Genomic DNA, 20,862 nt, shown 5'->3' with positions numbered 1-20,862 from the left:
GATAAGCTTAACAGCTCTATAATAATTTCCTCATACCTTAAATATTTAAATATAAAATTATACGAGCTCAAGCATCAACAAAGTGATTAAACTAACAAAATTCTAAGCTTCAGTGAACAAGTTTTCATTCCAATTGATTTTAAAAAGTTAAATCAGTTTACAAAAAAGTTGGTGAATGTATTGAATGGGTGGCTGAATTATTTCAGAGGAAAGCCTTTATGCATGCAGATACTAAAACATCTTGAAATGTTTATACAGCTGACTGGTCTGAACTATGGGCAAATCTGAAAAGTAAGCTCTTGTGCCCTACACTTCTCTTCAATTACGAAAAGATGTTTGGCTAATAGTTACAATGGTCATATAAAAAGAGCAATGCAGAAATGAAAATATATCAAAACCACATACTAACAAAAGCAGCAGCAGTACATAAAAGAACATCTGCTGAAAGAATATCTCCTGCCTATTCATTACACAATAGTAAGGATTGAAGCACAGTACAAATTCTTTAAAATAAATTGCACTCACAGAGTCATCCTCAGCAGAGGCAGGCCAGCCTTCCCAAATCTGGTGACGAACATGGATGTTTGTGAGATCAAATATGTTACGTTTTACCTAATAAAAAGAAAAGTTTTTTTAATAAAAGATATAATACACTGCATTTTGTTTTTATTTAAAGTCATCTCAGGCACACAGTACATTTCAGCATGTGTCTTGCCATATCAAATACAGGTAAACTGGTTAGTTATTCATATGCTTTCCACAATATGAGCCTTCGCATGGTAGCTTTTTAAAAATTAGTTCATGGAATGATAGCGTTGCTGGCAAGGCCAACATTTGTTGCCCATCTGAGAAACATTATGAGAATAGAAAGACCCAAATGGTTGCAGAGGTGAGTATCATAATGGATAGCTGAAGGATGAACACTGGATCATTAGTAGCAATGCCAGTTTAAGGTATGCAACAAATTAAAAATGATCTCAAAAAGTCCTTGAACATAAACAAAATCTCTTCTTGTTTGGACAATCTTGAACTTGTAAGTTCCACAACAAATACCTCATTATTAAAGCATACATCATACTGAAGAATACTGCCAACATACAGTAATCGCACCTCTGATTGGTTAGTCTCAGCTTCCGAAACAACACGAGTTAAAATTGGCAAATTTAAAATAATGGAACTGCTACTGTTTTAACACTCTGCTGTTGGAAAGCATTAGAATGCTTTGACTGCTGAATTTCTTTCTACATGCCTGGCAAATTCTGAAAATATTCTGCGCAAATACATACAAGAAAACTGCACAGTGCTAGTTTATTACTGTTGCACTATAAAACTATGACAAATTAAACTGAAGGGGAAAAATTAAAAACTTTATGGTCAATCCATCAACAACAACCTACAGAATACAGGTATTTTATTGGTCTTACAAATTAATAACTTGGACTTCAAAACCACAATAAACCCTAAACCAAACCCCAATCTGAAAGAAAATCTCCAAGGACAGCAATGTCCCACATTTCAAGAAGCTGGTTATAATTAAGCTTTGCACATTAACCTTGGGAACTACGAAAAAGCCCGTCAGTGCCTTCGCAGTCATAGCAACAGAAATAGGCATGGAGATGCACGTTCACTGGATTCTGCACTTTAGATATTTTCTTTACAAATCAAAATAGGTTTCTCAAAAGCTTTGTAAATTTAGGATATTTCCCCCCAAAAAAGTGATTACTTACAACTTTGAACATGCTCAAACATTTCTCAAAATGTCACTTGCTAACCTCCTGAAAAAATATGTCACATACTGATCGGGTTTATGTGAGATGGGGGTGGAGGCGGGGTGGGGGCAGCGGGTGTTGGTGAAGACAGAATCACAGTGGTTCAAAAAGGCACTCTCACAATTTAGGCAAAAGTATGTTGGAATAAAAACAGAAAGTGCAAAAATTACTCAACAGGTCTGGCAGTGTTTGTAGAGAGAGAAAGAGTTAACATCTCAGGTCAATGACCTTTCTGTTTTTATTTCAGATTTCCAGCATCCGTAGTATTTTCCTTTTATAAAAGCATGTTGGACATCGCCATCTGAATAACTGATGCGTCCTCCAGTATCCCCTTTGGAGAATCTCAAATTGGTCTACAATACATTAGAAATCTTGCATTTAATGGACAGTTCCTGTTTGCCGCACACTTTGTGACATTATTTATCACAGCTAGACATTTCTATGCAAGTTTGCCTCAATAGCATAGCCAAGAACTTCCTGAAATGGCACGAACTGCGACTTACAGCATGCTGTTTCGTGTCCCGATCTTCCCATTGCAAACTTGGACTAAAATTTTCTGGAAAACTAATTTTTTTACACATCATGAAAAATCAGGAACCTCAAATGACGCAGCCAATGGCTTACCCTACCTGCATCAATTACACAGATCAATACTGGCACAACCCGAGTCAATGAATTCTGAATTAGAATCAGAATGGTTACAGCACAGAAGGAGGCCATTCAGCCCACTGAGTCTTTGCCTGCTCACTGCAAGAGCAATTCAGCTAATTCCACTGCCTCGCCCTTTCCCCAGAACCCTGCAAATTTGTTTACCTTCAGGTGCTTATTCAATTCCTTTTTGAAAGCCACAATTGAATCGCCACTACCCTCTCAGGCAGTGGACTCCATATCCTAACCACTCGCTGCGTGAAAAATGTACTCGCATGCGCCTTTGGTTCGTTTGCCAATTACCTTATAATCTCTCTCCTCTGGTTCTGGCCCCCTACGCCAAAGCAAACCGTTCCTCTATCTATTCTGTCTAGACCCTTTATGACTTTGAATACCTCTATCAAATCTCCTCTCAACTTTCTCTTCTCTAAGGAAAACAACTCTAGCTTCTCCAATCTATCTTCATAACTGAAGTCCTCACCCCTGGAAACTTCTGCGTAAATCTTTTCTGCACCCTCTCTAATGCCTTCACACCTTTCCTAAAGTGCAGTGTCCAGAACTGTCACAACACTCCAGTTGAGACTGAACTAGTGTTTAATAAAGGTTCATCATAACTTCCTTGCTTTTTTATACACCTATCTATAAAGCCCAGGATCCAATATGCCTATTTAACCACTTTCTCAGATTACCCTGCCACATTCAATGATGGCGCACATATACCCACCAGATCTCTCTCTTCCTGCACCCCCTTACATTTGTACCCTTTAGTTTATATTGCCTCCCCTCACTTATCCTACCAAAATGCATCATTTCGCAATTCTTCTACATTAAATTTAATCTGGCACGTGTCCGCCCATTCCACGAGTCTGTCTATAGCCTAGAGAAGTCATTGGCTTTATTTACTATACTCCTTGCATTTAAATAAATACCTTTATTTAAATGCAAGGAGTATAGTAAATAAAGCCAATGAGCCCAGGGTACAGATAGAGACATGGCAACATGATATCATTGCTATAACGGAAACTTGGCTTAAAGAGGTGCAAGAATGGCAGCTCAACATCCCTGGATATAGAGTTTTCATGTGGGATAGAAAGGGGGATAAAAAAGGGAGGATGTAGCATTATTGGTTAAGGAATCAATAACAGCTAAATGAATCAAATAAGGCCATATGGGTGGAGTTCAGAAATAAAAAAAGAGGCAGCCACACTACTAGGAGTGTGCTCTCGACCTCCAAATAGTGAGATGGAGATAGAAGAACAAATATGTAGGCAAATTTCTGAATGCAAAAACTACAGGGCAATAATAGTTGAGGATTTCAACTACCCCAATATCAACTGGGATACAAACAGTGTGAAGGGCACAGAGGACACAAAATTCTTGAGCTACATTCAAGAGAACTTTTTTTAGCCAGCACATAACAAGCCCAACGAGAGGGAGCGCAATTCTAGATTTAGTCTTTGGTAATGAAGTTGGGCAAGTGGATGAAGTAGCAGTGGGTGACCGTTTTTGGAGATAGTGACCGTAATACAGTTACTTTTAGCATAATCATGGAAAAGGACAAAGATAAAACAGGAGTAAAAGTTCTAAATTGGGGGAAAGCAAATTTTACAAAACTGAGATGTGATCTGGTGAAAGTGGACTGGATACAGCTATTTGAAGGAAAATCAGTGGCAAATCAGTGGGAGGCATTCAAAAGCCAGATTCTACAGGCAGTGTAGGCATGTCGCCACAAAGATAAAGGGTGGTATGGCCAAATCTAGAGCCCCCTGGTTATCTAGAAGCTTACAGGGTAAGTTAAAGCAGAAAAAGAAAGCTTATGATGATCACAAATATATTAATACTTTAGAAAGCTTAGAGGAGTTTAGAAAGTGCAGGGGTGAAGTAAAAAATTAGAAAAGCAAAGAGGACATGAAAAATTATCGGCAGGTAAAATCAAGGAAAACCCAAAGATGTTTTATCAGTACATTAAGAGCAAGAGGATAACCAAGGAAAGGGTAGGGCCTATCAGAGATGTACAAGGGAACTTATGCTTGGATGCAGAGGACGTGGGCAGGGTGCTTAATGAGTTTTTTGTCGCTGTCTTCACAAAGGAGAGGGATGATGCAGACATTGCAGTAAAAGAGGAGTGTGAAATATTAGGCACGATAAACATAATGAGAGAGGAAGTATAAGAGGGTCTGACATCCTTGAAAGTGGATAGATCGCCAGGGCTGGATGGATTGCATCCCAGATTGTTAAAGGAAGCAAGGGAGGAAATAGCGGATGCGCTGAGGATCATCTTCAAATCCTCACTGGATACGGGCGAGGTGCCAGAAGATTGGAGGTCTGCGAACGTTATGCCATTATTTAAAAAGGATGTGAGGGTTAGGCCAAATAATTATAGGCTGGTGGTGGGTAAATTATAAGAATCAATTCTGAGACACAGGATAAACTGACACTTAGAAAGGCATGGATTAATCAGGGATAGTCAACATGGATCTATTAAGGGAAGGTCATGTCTTACTAACTTGATTGAGTGTTTTGAGGAAGTAACAAGGAGGATTGATGAGGGTAGTGCAGTGGATGTTGTCTACATGGATTTTAGTACAGCATTTGACAAAGTTCCAAATGGCATACCGGTCAGAAAAGTAAATGCCCCATGGGATACAGAGGAACGCGGCAGGATGGATCCAAAATTGGCTCAGAGACAGGAAACAAAGGGTAGAAGTCGACGGATGTTTTTGCGAATGGAAAGTGGTTTCCAGTGGCGTTCCACAGGGCTCAGTGTTGGGTCCCTTGCTGTTTGCGCTATATATTAATGATTTGGACTTAAATGTGGGAGACATGATTGGGAAATTTGCTGATGACACAAAAATTGGCCATGTAGTTGATAGTGAAGAAGATAGTTGTAGACTCCAGAATTATATCAATGGTTTGGTTGAATGGGTGGAAAAGTAGCAAATGGAACTCAGTCCAGAGAAGTGTGAGGTAATGCATTTGGGGAGGGCAAACAAAGTGAGGGAATACACAATAAACAGGATATTGAGAGGGGTAGAAGAAGTGAGACACCTTGGAGTGCATGTCCACAGGTCCCTGAAGGTGGCAAGACAAGTAGATAAAGTGAAGGCGGCATATGGAATGCTTTCCTTTATTGCCGAGGTATAGAATACAAAAGCAGGGATGTAATGCTGGAACTGTATAAAATGCTAGTTAGGCCACAGCTGGAGTATTGCATACAGTTCTGGTCACCACATTACAGAAAGGACATAATTGCTTTGGAGACAGTACAGAGAAGATTTACAAGAATGTTGCCAAGGCTTGAAAGTTGCAGCTATGAGGAAAGATTGGATCAGCTAGGGTTGTTTTCCTTAGAACAAAGGAGGCTGAAGGGTGACTTAATTGAGGTGTACAAAATGATGAGGGGCCTAGATAGAGGAGACAAGAAAGACCTGTTTCCCCTTGCAGAGGAGTCAATTACCGGCGGCACAGATTTAAGGTGATTGGTAGGAGGATTAGAGGGGACATGAGGAAAAACTTTTTCACCCAGAGGGTGTGGGTGTCTGGAATTCACTGCCAGAAACGGTGGTGGAGGCTGAAACCCACAACTCATTTAAAAGGTACCTGGACATGCACCTGAAGTGCTGTAACCGGCAAGGCTACAGACCAGGTGCTGGAAGGTGGCATTAGATTGGGCGGCTAGTTTTTTCAGCTGGCGCAGACACAATAGGCTGAATGGCCTCCTTCTGTGACATAATTTTTCTATAGTTCTAAGTCTATTATTACCCTCCCCTCCGTGCACAATATGCAAATTGTGAAACTGCCCTGTACACCAAGGTCTATGTCATTAATATATATCACGATCTCTGGGAAACCCCTCTGTCTACGTTCCTCCAGTCCGAAAACAACTATTCACCACTACTGTTTCCTGTCAATCAGCCAACTTCGTATCCATGCTGCCACTATCCCTTTTCTTCTATGGGCTTCAACTATCCTTCCCCCCACCCCCAAATTCAGCCTCAGTATCAGATGTCTGCTGTTTTATAATTCTAAACAAGTTTTAATCAGATATCTAGTCCAGCATCTTTTCTCTATCAGTATAAGGAGGACTGTTTAAACTGAAATTTTCTCATCATGATAAGCCTGTAAATTCCAAGTCTATGTTCATGGCTGTTTCTGTAATTGCCTGGTAAGTGAAATACTGGAAAGCTATTTTCACAGCACAAACAGTTTTCTTGCTGCTTGCAATCTTTTTATTAAATGTTAACTTTTATTGTGAATGTTTTACATTGTTGTGCAATAATAAATCTGAATTACTAGAATGGAACTGTACTGATGCAAAATTACATCTTTGGAAGCTAACAAAGCAATCAGCAAACATATTTTTGTTTTGCATTATTAATCCAGGTCATAATTTAATGAGTTGACAGTGACTGCCCTTGACCAAGCGTGGCATCAAGAAGCCAAACCCTGACAAAATTGAAGTAAATGGAAATTGGGGAAAAACTCTCCACTGCCTGGATTCATACCGAGCATAAAGGAAAATGGTTTTTGCTGTTGGTGGCCTATAGAATATAGTAGTAGTGCAATGGCACCTCTATTGTTTCTTGACCCTAAAGACCTGCTCGTGTTTGCAAACGAGACCAGACCCGACCCCCAAGTCCTTCCATTTTTTCCCTCGCCCGACCCGACCATCAGCTAACTTACCTTCCGTTTTTTACTTTGTTCCTTACCTGTACAAGCTCAAAATAACTGTAGAAAAACCATCTTTAAAGACCAAAAAGTAAATTAACATTAAAGTCACTTAACTGAGGTTGTGATAGAGCGTGTCCGACCCGGCCCAACGTGAGCCCGAAAGCCGGACCAGAAAGTGCGACCCGACCCAGACTCGTGTCGTCGGATCCAGTCTGGTTCGGGTCAGGTAGCAGGCCTTTACTTCACCCCTCTAGGACATCCTCTCTCTGCAGCATTGTAATATTCTCTTTAATCAATAAATCAATAATGCCACCCCTCTTCCTTTCTTTGATCCCTATCTTTCGTGAACATCTTAAATCCAGGAATATTCAGTACCCAGTCCTGCCCTTTTTGAGCCAGGTCTCCATTATCTCTACATCATACTCCCACGTGCCTATTTTCACTTGCACCTCATCAACCTTATCTATCATGCTTCATGTGTTTACACACATGCATTGTAAACCTGAATTAGGTCTTACTATATTCCCTCTTAGCCTGACCCCATGTAATTCCTTACTTTTTTTTACACCAGTGTCATCAATCCCTCAAAATCCTTTGTGCATCTTGTTTCTCCTTTCTCATTCTACATCTTGGCTCCCATCCCCCTACCAAATTAGTTTATACCCTCTCCCACAGCACTAACAAACTGGTCCAACAAGGACATTGGTCCCAGCCCTGTTGAGGTGCAACCTGTTCAATCTGTACCACCATTCCCAGAACTGGTCCCAATGTCCCAAGGATCTAAAGCTCTCCCTCCTGCACCAACTCTTCAGCCATGCATTGATCTGAACTATCTTCCTATTTCTATACTCACTAGTGTGTGACACCAGGGGTTTTGATAGATTTTTAACTAAAAAATTAAAATCGAAGAACAGAGATTTTATTTAACTTTAATCAATTATTCTGAACTCATGAATATAAATACATTCCCGTGCCATTATTTTCTAATCTAAGAGACTGTGGCAAGAATAGTGGTGTCAATATAGGAAGTTTGTGATTGCCATCGACTTAAATGGGAGCAGAGCTACGATAAGAAATTCTGCACAGTTTCAACAAGGGTATTGACGTTGATGTGCACAAAGTCCCAGGGGAATATGGAATGCCATAACTAATAGCTCACATATACCATAATTCCTGGGAATAATACCATGCAAAATAAACCCAACGCCATTCTAATATCACTGGTCTCCAGGGAATTCTGGGTTCTACATATTCTTACTTCTCAGTTCGACAGAACCTAGGTGGCACTGAGACACTATACCCCAACAGCAGCAATATAGTTTTTTTTCTGACCCACTCAGGTTCATCACATTGCATTTGCCCAGATAAGTGTCACACTTAGTTTCTCTGGCAGTGGGTGTTGCAGTTTTTCCATTTGTTCATAGTTCATATTGAACAAATCACAGTTCAGCAGTTAAGAAATATTTATACATCACTTTTAATGTAGTAAAATTTCCCAAGATACTTCACAGGAGTTTTAACAAAATTTGAAACCAAACCACATGAAGAGATGTTATTTAGTCAAAGCGGTAGGTTTTTAAGAGGAAGAGAGATAGAGAGACTGAGGGAGGGAATTCCAGATTTTAGATGTTAGACAGCTGAAGGCACGGCCACTAATGGTGGAGGAATTAAAATCAGGAATACGCAAGAAGCCAGAATTGGACAAACACAGAAATCTTGGGGTTGTAGGGCTGGAGGAGGTTAAAGATAAGGAAGGGCAAAGCCTTGAATAGATTTAAAAACAAGGTTCAGCATTTAAAATCAAGGCGTTGCTAGAACAGGAGCCAATTTAGGCCACCGAGCACAAGGTTGAAGGAACAACTATATATTTCCATGTCAGGGCAGTGCGTGACTTGGAGGGGAAATTGCAGGTGGTGGTGTTCCCATGCGATTGCTGCCTTTGTTCTTCTAGGCAGTAGAAGTCACGAATTTGGAAGGTGCTGTCAAAGGAACCATGGCGAGTTGCTGCAGTGCATCTTGTAGATGATACACAATGCAGCGACAGTGGACCAGTGGTGAAGGCAGTGAATGCTTAAGGTGGTGGATGGGGTGCCAAACAAGCAGGCTCCTTTGTCCTGGCTGGCATCAGGCTTCTTGAGTGTTGTTGGAGCTGCACTCACCCAGGCAAGTGGAGAGTATTCCTTCACAATCCTAACTTTGTGCCTTTTAGATGCTGGACAGGCTTTGCAAAGTCAGGTGGTGAGTTACACATTACAGAATTCCCAGCCTCTGACCTGCTCTTGTAGCCACAGCATTTATACAGCTGGTCAAGTTAAGTTGCTGCTCAGTGGTAACCCCCCAGGATGTTGATGGTGGGGAATTCAGCGATAGTAATGCTGTTTAAAGGTAACGGGGAGATGGTTAGATTCTCTCTTGTTGGAGATGGTTAATGCCTGGTACTTGGGTGGCATGAATGTCACTTGCGATTTATCAGCCCAAGCCTGAATGTCTTGCTTTATGAGGGCTCAAACCGCTTCAGTATCTGAGGAGTTGTGAATGGGATTGCACACTGTGCAATGATCAACTAACAGCCCCACCTTATGATGGAAGGTGGTCACTGATGAAGTAACTGAAGATGGTTGGGCCTAGGACACTGCCCTGAGAACTCGAGGCTGAGATTATTGGCCTCCAACAGTTATAACCCTCTTCCTTGGTGCAACATATGACTCCAGCCAGTGATGAGTTTCCCTGATTCCCAGTGACCCCAATTTTACTGGGGATCCTTGATGCCACACTTGGTCACAGGCAGCAGAGTTTTGAATAAATTCAAGCTTATGGAGGGTGGAAGATATGAGGCCGGCCAGGAGAGCACTGGAAATCAAGTCTAGAGGTAAGAGCCATAGATGAGGGTTTTAGAAGATGAGCTGAGCCATGCACAGAGACGAGCGATCAACCAACTTTCCTGTGAAACGTCTTGTACCATTTTACTATGTTGAAGGCATTATATAAATGCAAATGGCTGCTGCATTTCTTAACTGAACTGTGGCTTGTTAATATGAGATATGTGCAAATCAAATACAATCAATAATCACCAAAGTAAAACGTGAACCAATCAAATTGCTCTTTTCTCAATCCTTTCAGCTGTAACCAATCAGAACCCAGTAATGAGACTGAATAATCTACCAAGTACAAAAAAAAATAACTCTGAATACTGAAAATTATTTGTTTACCATGCAAGACAACCTGTGTTTTTGGAAAATGTTAAAATTGGAAAAAACTAATACTCATTGCTATCTTTTTGAGTGCCACACACTATCATGGTCTTTGTAATAGGATCTCCAGTTCAAAGGGACCAGGCAGAATGGCCAACTGCCATTGCAGTTTATGGACTAACTGAGGGGAGATGGTGGCATAGTGGTAATGTTGTAGAACTAGTAATCCAGAGGCCTGGGATAATGCTCTGGGGACAGGGGTTCAAATCCCACCACAGCAGCTGGTGGAATTTAAATTCAATGAATAAAAATATAGAATTGAAAGCGCATCTCAGTAATAGTTTCATGGCACCATCACTAATTCTCGTTAAAACCCATCTGGTTCACTAATGTCCTTTAGGGATTGAGATCTGCCATCTTTACCCGGTCTGGCATATGTGTGACTCCAGATCCGCAGCAATGTGGGTGACTCTTAACTGCCCTCTGAAACATCCTAGCAAGCCACTCAGTTGTCACAGGCATTTAGGGATGAGCAACAAATGTTAGCCTTGCCAGTGATGCCCACATTCCATTAAAGAATTAAAAAAAAAATCAAACCCTTGAGTAGCAGCGCCACTCCATTTTGTCAGATATATTCTCCCCATCAATTAAGATCAAATTGCTGTCTACCAACCGCGATTTAATAAACCTCAATTCATTCTTGTGGATCAGAAGAAGAATATTTTGATCATTCTTGCTTGGATTTGAGTAGTATCTTACCATTGACGTTGAAGGAGATACAAGCATAGCTGGTATAATTTTAGGGAATGTACTATTTTGATTTAGTAAAGAAATTAGGAGCTCTGAAGTTTTGTAACATACCTAGATAGAAACTGAGGGTAATTTGGGGGCTGTTGGGGGGCCTGGTACTTGTCATGGCACACTATGTTTAAAACGTTCCTATTTGGAAAGGTATAAATTGATCAGTCTTATCTCCATGCTCAAAAGTATCTGTGTAAGCATCCTCTAAATTCTGGAAAGTACAAACAGATCTCATGCAGTTTTGCTTCCAAGCTGCGAAAGAGAACAGATGTGTGCATGACACCCTGACATGAAGGAGTGGGTTGAAATGAAGATTAGCAGTGAGACTTATAACAGCAGATATGGGGGTGAAGGCAGGTGCAGATCCTTAAGAGTCTGAAAACTTGCACATCTCCATATGAGCATGCTGCAAATTGAGTTGAGAATTATGTGGGTTATCTCACCACCATATTCTTAAACCTACTCACCTCAGAGTTCACAATGTTTAAAGCAACACTGTCATGTTTACTCAGTCTGTGCCCAGGTTAGGAGTATCACGGCAGCTGTGTTTTTAAATGACTAGGCAGTTTTTTTGTTTTCCTGATTGGGTAGAATTTCCCAGGGAGAAAACTGAAATGAGGTTGTTGCATGTAATAATTTTCAAAATTCAAGTTTGTTCTGAAAATTAAACATTAAAGTCTCTCTTTCTGGCCCCAGTTACACACTCTCTCCCCTCCCTTCTACTAACTGCACTTTATGAACTTTATAGAACATTACAAAATTACAATAGCTGTGCAATGAAGATGTCATTTTTCCATTCCCTTGTATGCAGATGTTCACACACAAATGACACACACTCATTAAATCTTTTAAATTTGTCCTTAAATTTTTCAAAATGATGAAGTGCTACTAAGTGTTAGGAGCTAAAGGAAAATATTCTTTCAGTAAAACGGAATGGTACTGATGCATCCTACAAAATTAGGCATACTGGACATGCTCAGACTGCACAATCCAAACTCGCTCAGAGTCACAGCAAAAATATCAACTCAAAACCCAGGAACTTAGGAGAGCCAGAGGCTCCTGAAAGCATAAAAAAACACACAAAATGTTCTTTGGGTAAATTTGTGCAAAATATGCTTTCTTTAAATTTTGAAATTTCAGTTCTGGAAGAAAAAAATGGCAGATGAAAAGAATTCAGAAGGTACTGAGAAATTATTGGGAAACCAGTTGCCAGATTAGCGGCGAGCTTCTAAGATGGTAGCCCATACGCTGCTTTTACTCCAGGGAGCCATCGTGATATTATACCGGGTGGCTCATTTACATGGCCGTGGCAGACCACATCCCCTCCCCGCACCCCCCCCAATGAAGTTTGAGGGGGCGGGCGCTCCGTCCCTGACAACGGCATCCGGTGCCACTGCGCAGGTGCCAGCGCTATTTTTAAAGGGCTTCAAGTCCTTCCATTCAATTTGAATTTTTAAAGTGAGAGGCATTATAAATTTAACATAAAAACTTTAATATAAGTTTCAAGTCACTCTCCAATCCCCCCAAATCACTAAACAATTTATTACTTGCCCTCTCCCCCAACGCCCCCCAGAAAACTTACGTTGCAAGCCCAAACTGCCCTCCAAGACCAATCAAAAAGGGTTCACCCCGCTCTCCGCCCACCCCCCCTCCCCCACCGGTTTTAAAAATTACCTCCTCCCCCCTCGTGTTCCACCTCGGAACTCTGGCCGACTGGAGCAGGTAGGTCATTAACTCATTAATTTACATTCATTTAATATTTAAATCCTGAGGTAGGGCCTGTGGTGGGCCTCTCCTGGAGGCATCATCGGGGGGCTGATAAAATTCAGCTCAATGTTACACATTTAACATTTAAAAGACCTATCACAGCAGCAAATACAGGTACTATGGCTATGTAGAAAGAGTTTTCAAAGAAATTAACACTTCAGGTTCTAAATTTAATATATATTAGATTATAGATCGATCCATATAAATATAAATATAACAATAAATTATTTGAATTGTGTTCCAAGACATCTCAGGGTTTAGTAGCATACAGAATTTTCAGCAAATTGAACAAACTGTAGATGGAAGACATGCCTGAGGTATTACCTCATCCCAAAAGCATAAAACGTGGTCAAAAGCATCATGTGAATAAGGTATAACCAAAGACTGACTTAAAAATGTAAGAATTAATAATTTTGCTGCAATGCATTAAGATTTTGTTCCTATAAAGCTAGGTGTGTGTACTCCTTGTACTGGTCTGATCAATGTGCCTGATCTATTTGTATTTTGTTCCAATTTCTACAAAAATTATAATTAAGGGAAAAAAAACCTTTACATGTTGCAAAGCTTGCAATTACCCTTGAGCTCCTCATCCTGATTTTATGAACCACACTTTTAGGGCGGCACAGTGGTGCAGTGGTTAGCACCGCAGCCTCACAGCTTCAGTGACCCGGCTTCGGTTCTGGGTACTGCCTGTGTGGAGTTTGCAAGTTCTCCCTGTGACCGTGTGGGTTTCCTCCGGGTGCTCTGGCTTCCTCCCATATGCCAAAGACTTGCGGGTTGACAGGTAAATTAGCCATTGTAAAAATTTCCCCTAATGTAGGTAGGTGGTAGGAGAATTGAGGGAAGGTGGGGATGTGAGAGGGAAAATGGGATTAATGTAGGATTAGTATAAATGGGTGGTTGATGGTCGGCACAGTATCGGTGGGCTGAAGGGCCTGTTTCGGTGCTGTATATCTCTATAACATTAATGACGAGCAGATCATATCGGTACCATCCTCTCCTTGCAGAAAATATTCCAAGAAGTACCTTCCCAATGATAAAAATATGCTACACTGCCTGCCAACAAGGGTATATGCATATTCAAGACTAAGCCAATTCATTCAAATTGAAGGGAGCTCAAAACAGATGAGCAAAAAACTGACTTACAGTTTAAGATTTTTACCTTCCTACTTAAGGGCCCTAACAATTATCTATCCTATAACTGATCTCTTTTCTCCCCCACTCCCTGTTTTAAAAGGGATCTTTATTTCTTACTTCTTTGCTTTCTTGATTGTAGGCACACTTAGTCTTCGATGCTATCATAGCCTTATCCAATAGCAGAGTAAACACTAAATAAATGAGGTTCCCCTACATTACTGGTGTATTCATTCAGTATATTCTATTCTTCCTTATCCCTCCTTGTCTAATCAATCAAATTCAGTGACCCTGCACTAAAGTTAAAGAAAATCTTTCCTTCCATATGAAAAATTAGCATACTTTTCTTGTTAGGAGCCGCCCTTCAATATATTGTAAGCCAAATACAATTTCTTAATCCCAATTCTAAACTACCATACTGAGTAGATAATATCAATAATGGCTGATTCAGAATACCTAGCATGAGAATCTAATCTTTCAAGATAAATAATTTCAAGTCTATAAATGTTAAAACAGATAAATCAGAACCCATGGGCTGAAAAGATCAAACGACCTCATGTTCTATTTAGTTGAAGACACAAATAGGCCCGAGTGTTCAATTGCCAAAGATACTGAAATGAGCTTACTTCAATGATGGAAAGACTTCAAAACTATGTTTTATCCAAATTATCAGTGGCATTTCCATTTGCATTATCAGTTAACAAACCAAAGCCAAGACATACTTTACTTGTTGATCCATGACTCTCTTCAAATGTTAAAGGTCCTTTGAGTGCAATTTCCCACTATTTAACCGATAGACCACGAGAAATCACATTACAGCAAAATACATAGAAGGTTCCAACAAGGTAGTTAATTTTTCTTTTATGAACAGCAATACTCATAAACTTGATCTACTGAGAAAAAAAATTAAGCTCAATTTGATGTCACATCTATTATGAATAACTCAACCAAGATTAATAAAACACTGCACAGCAACATGACTGTGTAGCCTTAACAGCAACACCAGTAATCCAGTTTGAAATAGATATCCAGCCCCTCTATCAAAGGAAAAGTGTCAAAAGTTTAGAAAAAGCATGTCTCAACAATTAGGCAAAGAAACAAATAAGATTCTGTGGAACTTGAACTGCAAATATGAAAACACTCAGATACTAGCAACTTACCTCAATGCATTCCTTAATTGCTTAGGAGCCCTGAACTTCAAAATAGAGAATATAGGAGTTATGAACATCCCCAATAAAAAGGGAAGCAACATGTCTGAAACCAGATGGAAAACTATGGTGCACAGTTACTTAATTATACAATAACAGTTCCTTTTGAAAAAGCCTTTAGAAACTTTGTATGACTCAGTAAAATAAATGCAACTTGTGAAGTCCAGCCATTGGTCAGAATTTAACATTGAGGCAGTGACCCTTGCCCACCGGCAAGCCCGCCTTTGCCTAGCCTGGAAGCCATGCTGTTATTTGAGTGGCTCAGGCACTTAAGTGCCTGTAATTGTGGCTTTCACCCATGAGGCAGAATGTCCTGTCTCAAAAAGCTGCCAGCCAATCAGCGGTTGGCAGCTCTTCAATCCCAGCAGTGCCACTGGGGGGGGTGACCATTGCTGGGACTGCACCCACCGAGAGCAGCCACGATGGATGTTGGCCTCAGAAAAAGATAAGCAGGGTCAGGCCTCGCCAGGGACAATCGGCCAGGCCCCAACAAGGGCGTGGGCGGTTGGGGGGAGGAGTTCGCTAGGTATTACTGGGTGGCCTCCTCAGGTGCAGAAGTGCCCATCTGCCGCTGGTAAAAAAATAAAACAACAGCGGTAGCAGGAGGAGGCCTTTAAATGGTAAGATAGCAGCTGGGGCTGTAGGCGATGGGCACGGCATTCCTGCCATCCTACACCATTTTATGCTCCTCTCCCCAGCACACTCCCAGGGTGTGGGGGCGAGAGAGGTAAAATTCCTGCCATTATTTCAGTAATCTTTACTTCAGAGGTCATACCTTGTCTGTTAAGGCACTGAAAAATTTAATATTCCACAAGCAACTTTATACAACTTTGGAATATACACTATTGAGGCCAGCAGAATACTGCCTTTTCAAGTACGTGGCCCATATTTTGAAGTTTATCAGTTGAATATTTATGGACAATTACATTTGCCCAAGGTGTTTTGAAATCCCTTCACACAAAACATTATAAGTAGCTATTTTAATATTTCAGAAGATTTTATCTAACTTTTGTCACAAAAGTAGAAATTTATCTCGTGCACCAACTAGTCAACCTGTTTGCATCCAGTTGTGCATATTCATTCATGATTCTCCCCCTTACACAGTGCATGCATATGTATTTCTTGCACGATTTTCTCCCCTCCTTGCATGAAGGCTCTAATGCTTTTTTTTTATAAAAGAAAACTGTCCCTTAAGTGCCAGACAACCTCCAGTATTTTGCCATTATTCGAGTCTTCACAGTGAGCGCCAGCCAATTATTTGACTGCAAAAACCATCATAGTTGAGCCTAGTTTTGTCCTCATCCTCCATCTATACTTGCATATATATGAAGAGTACTTCCTTTTTTTTGTTTTGCGAACCCCGACTCAGCTTGTTCCATCTCTAACAAAAAAGCCTGCCAACTTTTCCATCTCTTTGAGAAGCAAGTGTTAGAAACTGTCTGAAACCCTTGCTGCTGCATTTTTCCTGGAAAGCCTGCCCAAACTGATCTTCACTATCACCTGACAAGAACTGTTCTAGGAAGATCCCAGTGACAGCTGTCTATACGTATTTGGGATACCAAACCAAAACGACGAACATCCGACATCTTTCCATATCTTCTCTTTTTTCTTCAAGAACTAGCAAGTATCTAGCCAAAGTATTTTTTTTTTTGTAATAGAGCTCCGAGTGTAAATCTATTTTTTTGGTTCACCAGTGTATGTATTTTATATAAAATATATACACACGTGTGGTGTGCGTGCGCGCAGCTAAGGTAAAAAAGGGAACTTTCATATTTCAATCTGTGTGTTAATTACTGCTTATATCTCTTTTTATTATAAACTGATAATTTTGTTGTTTCTTAAAGTAACTTGGCTGGTGTTTTTTATTCTGGGATATAAATAAAGTCTATGACTAACCATATCGGTAAGTGGGAAAATACATAAATATATGTTGTGACCTGTGGAGTAGTGGAACTAGAAAAACAGTGCACTCCTTCAGCCTCGGTCGTAACATATAATTGGGGCTCATCCGGGATAACCCAGCGCCGACAATGTACAATTGCAAGTGGGGTAATAATTACTGAAAAGAGGAAAAAGAGAAAAAACAGGTTTCTTGTGCCATCTTTATCAGTTGCTGCAACCTTTCTGGGGGAGGATGATGTATCCCTGAGTGATTTGAGAAACTTAACCATGGTTAAACTAAAGGATATGGCAGAACTGTTGGTATTAGAATTAAAGCCAGGAGCAAAGAAAGCAGACATAATTGAAGTAATAGCACACCATTTGAAATTGGAAGAAGGCAGCTAAAATTCAGTTACAGGTGAAGCAGCCTAAGCAAGAACAGGAAATGGAAAAACTTCAGCTTGACAAAGAAGAAAGAAAGAAAAATAGAAATGAGAAAATTGAGCAGGAAAAAGAATTGACAATGAAAAAACTTGAACTAGAATTTCAAAGAGAAGTGAAAGAGAAGGAAGGGAAATCGAATTTAAAAAGATGGAACTAAGAAAAAGTGCTGAGTCCAGTGAAAATTTTGGTGGGGACAGTTCTGACTCCAGCCCAGAATCCAGTGGAGAGCTGTTTAAATTTGTGCAAGCCCTCCCCAAGTTTGAGGAAAGCGACAGGCATTTTTCATTTCTTTTGTAAGGATAGCCAGACAGATGAAGAGGCCGAATGAAATCTGGACACTGCTTATGTGAAGCAGGTTGATGAGCAGAGCTCATGAAGTTTATGCCATGCTTTCTGAGGAGGTTTCTGTAGATTATGAGATGGCTAGTTGCTTGCTAGTTTCATCTGGCTGTTGCTTTGATTCCACAAGTGTTTGGTGTTTTCTATAGTTGTTTAAAGTTGAAGTCTATATGGAGTGGTGTGGTAGGTGAAGGAGTTTATGCTTACTTCAAAGCTTCTGCACAAGCCAGTTGCTCCCAGACATGGGTGCACTAGCAAGCATTCCCCTTGGAATACAGCATAACTTGGTGAATGAACAGAGGCCACAAACAGCAGGAAAAGCTGCTGGAAAAGAGAAGGGGGAAGGCAGAGAAGATCTCTCTGTAGGAGGCCATATCCATCCAAGTTGTTCACTGAGCAATTCTCCTACCTGAACCTTAGTGAGGAACAATGTATAAGGCATCTGTGCTTCGGTAAGAATGTCTACCCTGAGATTGGCCACCTGCTACAGTTACAACTGCAGAGCAGGGCAAGGACATTACCAGTGGCTGTCAAGGTGACCGTAGTGTCATGCAGGCCCCCACCTGCCAAGAATGAGGCACATTAATTTTACCATATGAACATGAAATTTCAAATTGTTGTTGGGAAGAGGAAAAAGCCTGTGACAAGGGGTTGCCAGGTCCCTGGCTGGAAAGACATTTTTGCATATGAACAGACAGTGCTTGTAGACAAAGGAGCTATTCCCTGTTCCAATTCAATCCACAAACAGACGTGGTCAGGTCAGTTAGTCACATGGCTAACTGGCTGTTGCAGAATTTGAACTAGCCATAGAGACGGGAGAAAGCTCTTTGCTCCTGGATTGAAAAGACCTCTGCTGGCTGGCTCACCACAGCCTCTCTTGTCTGCTCCAATCTCTTTCTCACGGAACTCCAAAAACCGACTGAAGGCACATGAACCCCAAGAAAGAAAAGTCTCCTACAATGAACAAGGTTTAAGAATAATACTGGGCCCCAACAAAAAGCAAGATCTACCTACAAATGAGGACTCTACAGTGAGCTCGCAGACCCGTCACAAAAACTCTTCAGATATTGCCTCAAACCTTTCCACTTTATTGTTCTTCTGCTCTTTTCTATCTCTATTTGCATGTTCGTATCGCGTATGCATGCTAGCGTGGGATGCGATGTGTATCCGTAGGCATCAACCGAATTCGAGTTTAAGTTTAATTATATTTCACCTTTCTTCTTTAAACCTAAGAAAGCCTGTTTGTGCTTGTTTCTTTACCTTATAATTGGAAAGCAGTGAACAAGGATTCACCAAGGGGGAGCTAAAAACACCTTGTTTAGAAATAAAACCCTGTTACAGCAAGACCAGGTGAAGGCTGAAAGGGACCCCTAGGCCTCTTGCTCACCTGGTTGTAACAGTGCTGATGACCTTTTATGCCTCTGGCTCCTTCCACACTGGATATGGAGATATTTGCAGCATCTCACATTTTGCCATTGACAGCTGCATTAGTGAGGTCACTACTCAATTAGAGCCAACTACATTTCATTCCTTCTTGCCAGAAAGAAGCAGGCAGAGCAAACACACTGTTTTGCTAGAATTGCAGATTTCCTTATGGTGCACAGTGCCTTTGACTACACGCATATTACTTTACGGGTGCCACATATCAACTTCACCCTACAGTGGATCCCTCAATATCCAGCTGGTGCATAACCATAGGCAGCGAATGATGCAGGTCAAGGCCCAGTATCCTGGCAGCAGTCATGATGCCTTAATTCGACAGCAGTCCACTGTGCCAGCTATATTTAAGCCACAATGGCAAAGGGTGGCTACTGGGTGACGAGGGCGAGTCACTGATGACGTGGTTGATGATTCCGGACTGCAACCCACACACACATGCGCAGCACGTACAAGATGAAAGCCATGCTGTCACAAGAAATGTGGTACAGCAGGCCATGAGGAGAAGGAGAAAGAGAGGAGGCAACCTAGAAAGCCCTTCACTGGCTGGGATATCCCGGAACAACTTACCCAAGTGTGATACCCGTAACTGCAACCTCAATTCCCCAACCACCAACAGTCTCAGACCTCATCTTCCCTCTTGTCACTGACGATCAGTGTGCACTTGGCCACAATGCATAAATAAAAGCCAACACAAAGTAAGCATTCCAAACCAAATTCATAAATGAAATCATGCCATATTGTATAAAAAAGTTAATAATCACTCGTGCATTCCCTTAGTGCTTGCCTTCCGTGTGCCTGTGCCCGTTCCCTCATGCTCTTATGCATGGCTGGTTGAAGGCTGCTGACTTTCAGCGGAGAAGACTGCAAATGGTCTTGGAGAATGACCTTGACCAGATGAGGGCTTAGAAGCCCCAGGTGCACACTGTACCACCTCGGCATGCGCAGCAGCAGTCTCAGATAGCTGGCAGACAGGCAGCAGCAAAGGCACTGGCAGAGTGGAAGTGATGTGAGGACAAATGCTATCTTCCCAAGAGAGCAGGTTCCTCCTCCATGGAGGCAATTACACCCCCTGCACAATGAACCAGCTCTGCTAGTAATCTGCTGGAGGACAGATTGCTGGACTACTGTGACACCTTGCAAGTCCCTTTGCACACTGTAATCCACAGCCATGACAGCAACAGTCAGCTTGCACTGCAGCACTCAGATGTCGAGTGGCTGCTGCTTGTGACAGAATGGAAGCTGAGACATCAGCCATCAGATACTGCATCATGGTTGCGTCCACAAGTGCAAAGCCCTGTGCCAATTTGGTGCCAGATTCTCCATTCGCTTTGACATTGACCACAGGGTTTCTGGCAGTCTTCACAATGCACCAAGCTAGGAATCCTGCAGCGAGTAACTCACTTCCTGACTCCCCAAGGCCTGTCCACCATCGACAAGCCACAAGTCAGGAGTGTGATGGAATACTCTCCACTTGCCTGGATGGGTGCAGTTCGAACAACACTCAAGAAGCTCGACACCATGCAGGACAAAGCAGCCTGCTCGATTGGCATCCCATCCACAAACATTCAT

The 20,862-nt window shown here is 41.4% G+C and overlaps 1 protein-coding gene across 1 annotated transcript in view; it reads right to left on the bottom strand.

Moving 5' to 3' along the window:
- Nucleotides 1-20,862, bottom strand: part of faf1 (Fas (TNFRSF6) associated factor 1) — a 552,776-nt gene that overhangs the window by 237,851 nt on the left and 294,063 nt on the right. The window contains exon 8 of the mRNA XM_068037154.1: nt 526-612. Within this exon, the coding sequence (XP_067893255.1) occupies nt 526-612 (87 nt within the window). The remainder of the gene's footprint in view (nt 1-525; nt 613-20,862) is intronic.

The sequence above is a fragment of the Heterodontus francisci genome, chromosome 8 (genome assembly GCF_036365525.1).
Source record: "Heterodontus francisci isolate sHetFra1 chromosome 8, sHetFra1.hap1, whole genome shotgun sequence".
NCBI classification, from domain to species: Eukaryota; Metazoa; Chordata; class Chondrichthyes; order Heterodontiformes; family Heterodontidae; genus Heterodontus; species Heterodontus francisci.
The sequence above is the reverse complement of the archived record's forward strand: the minus strand, read 5'-3'. Positions and strand labels throughout refer to the sequence as shown.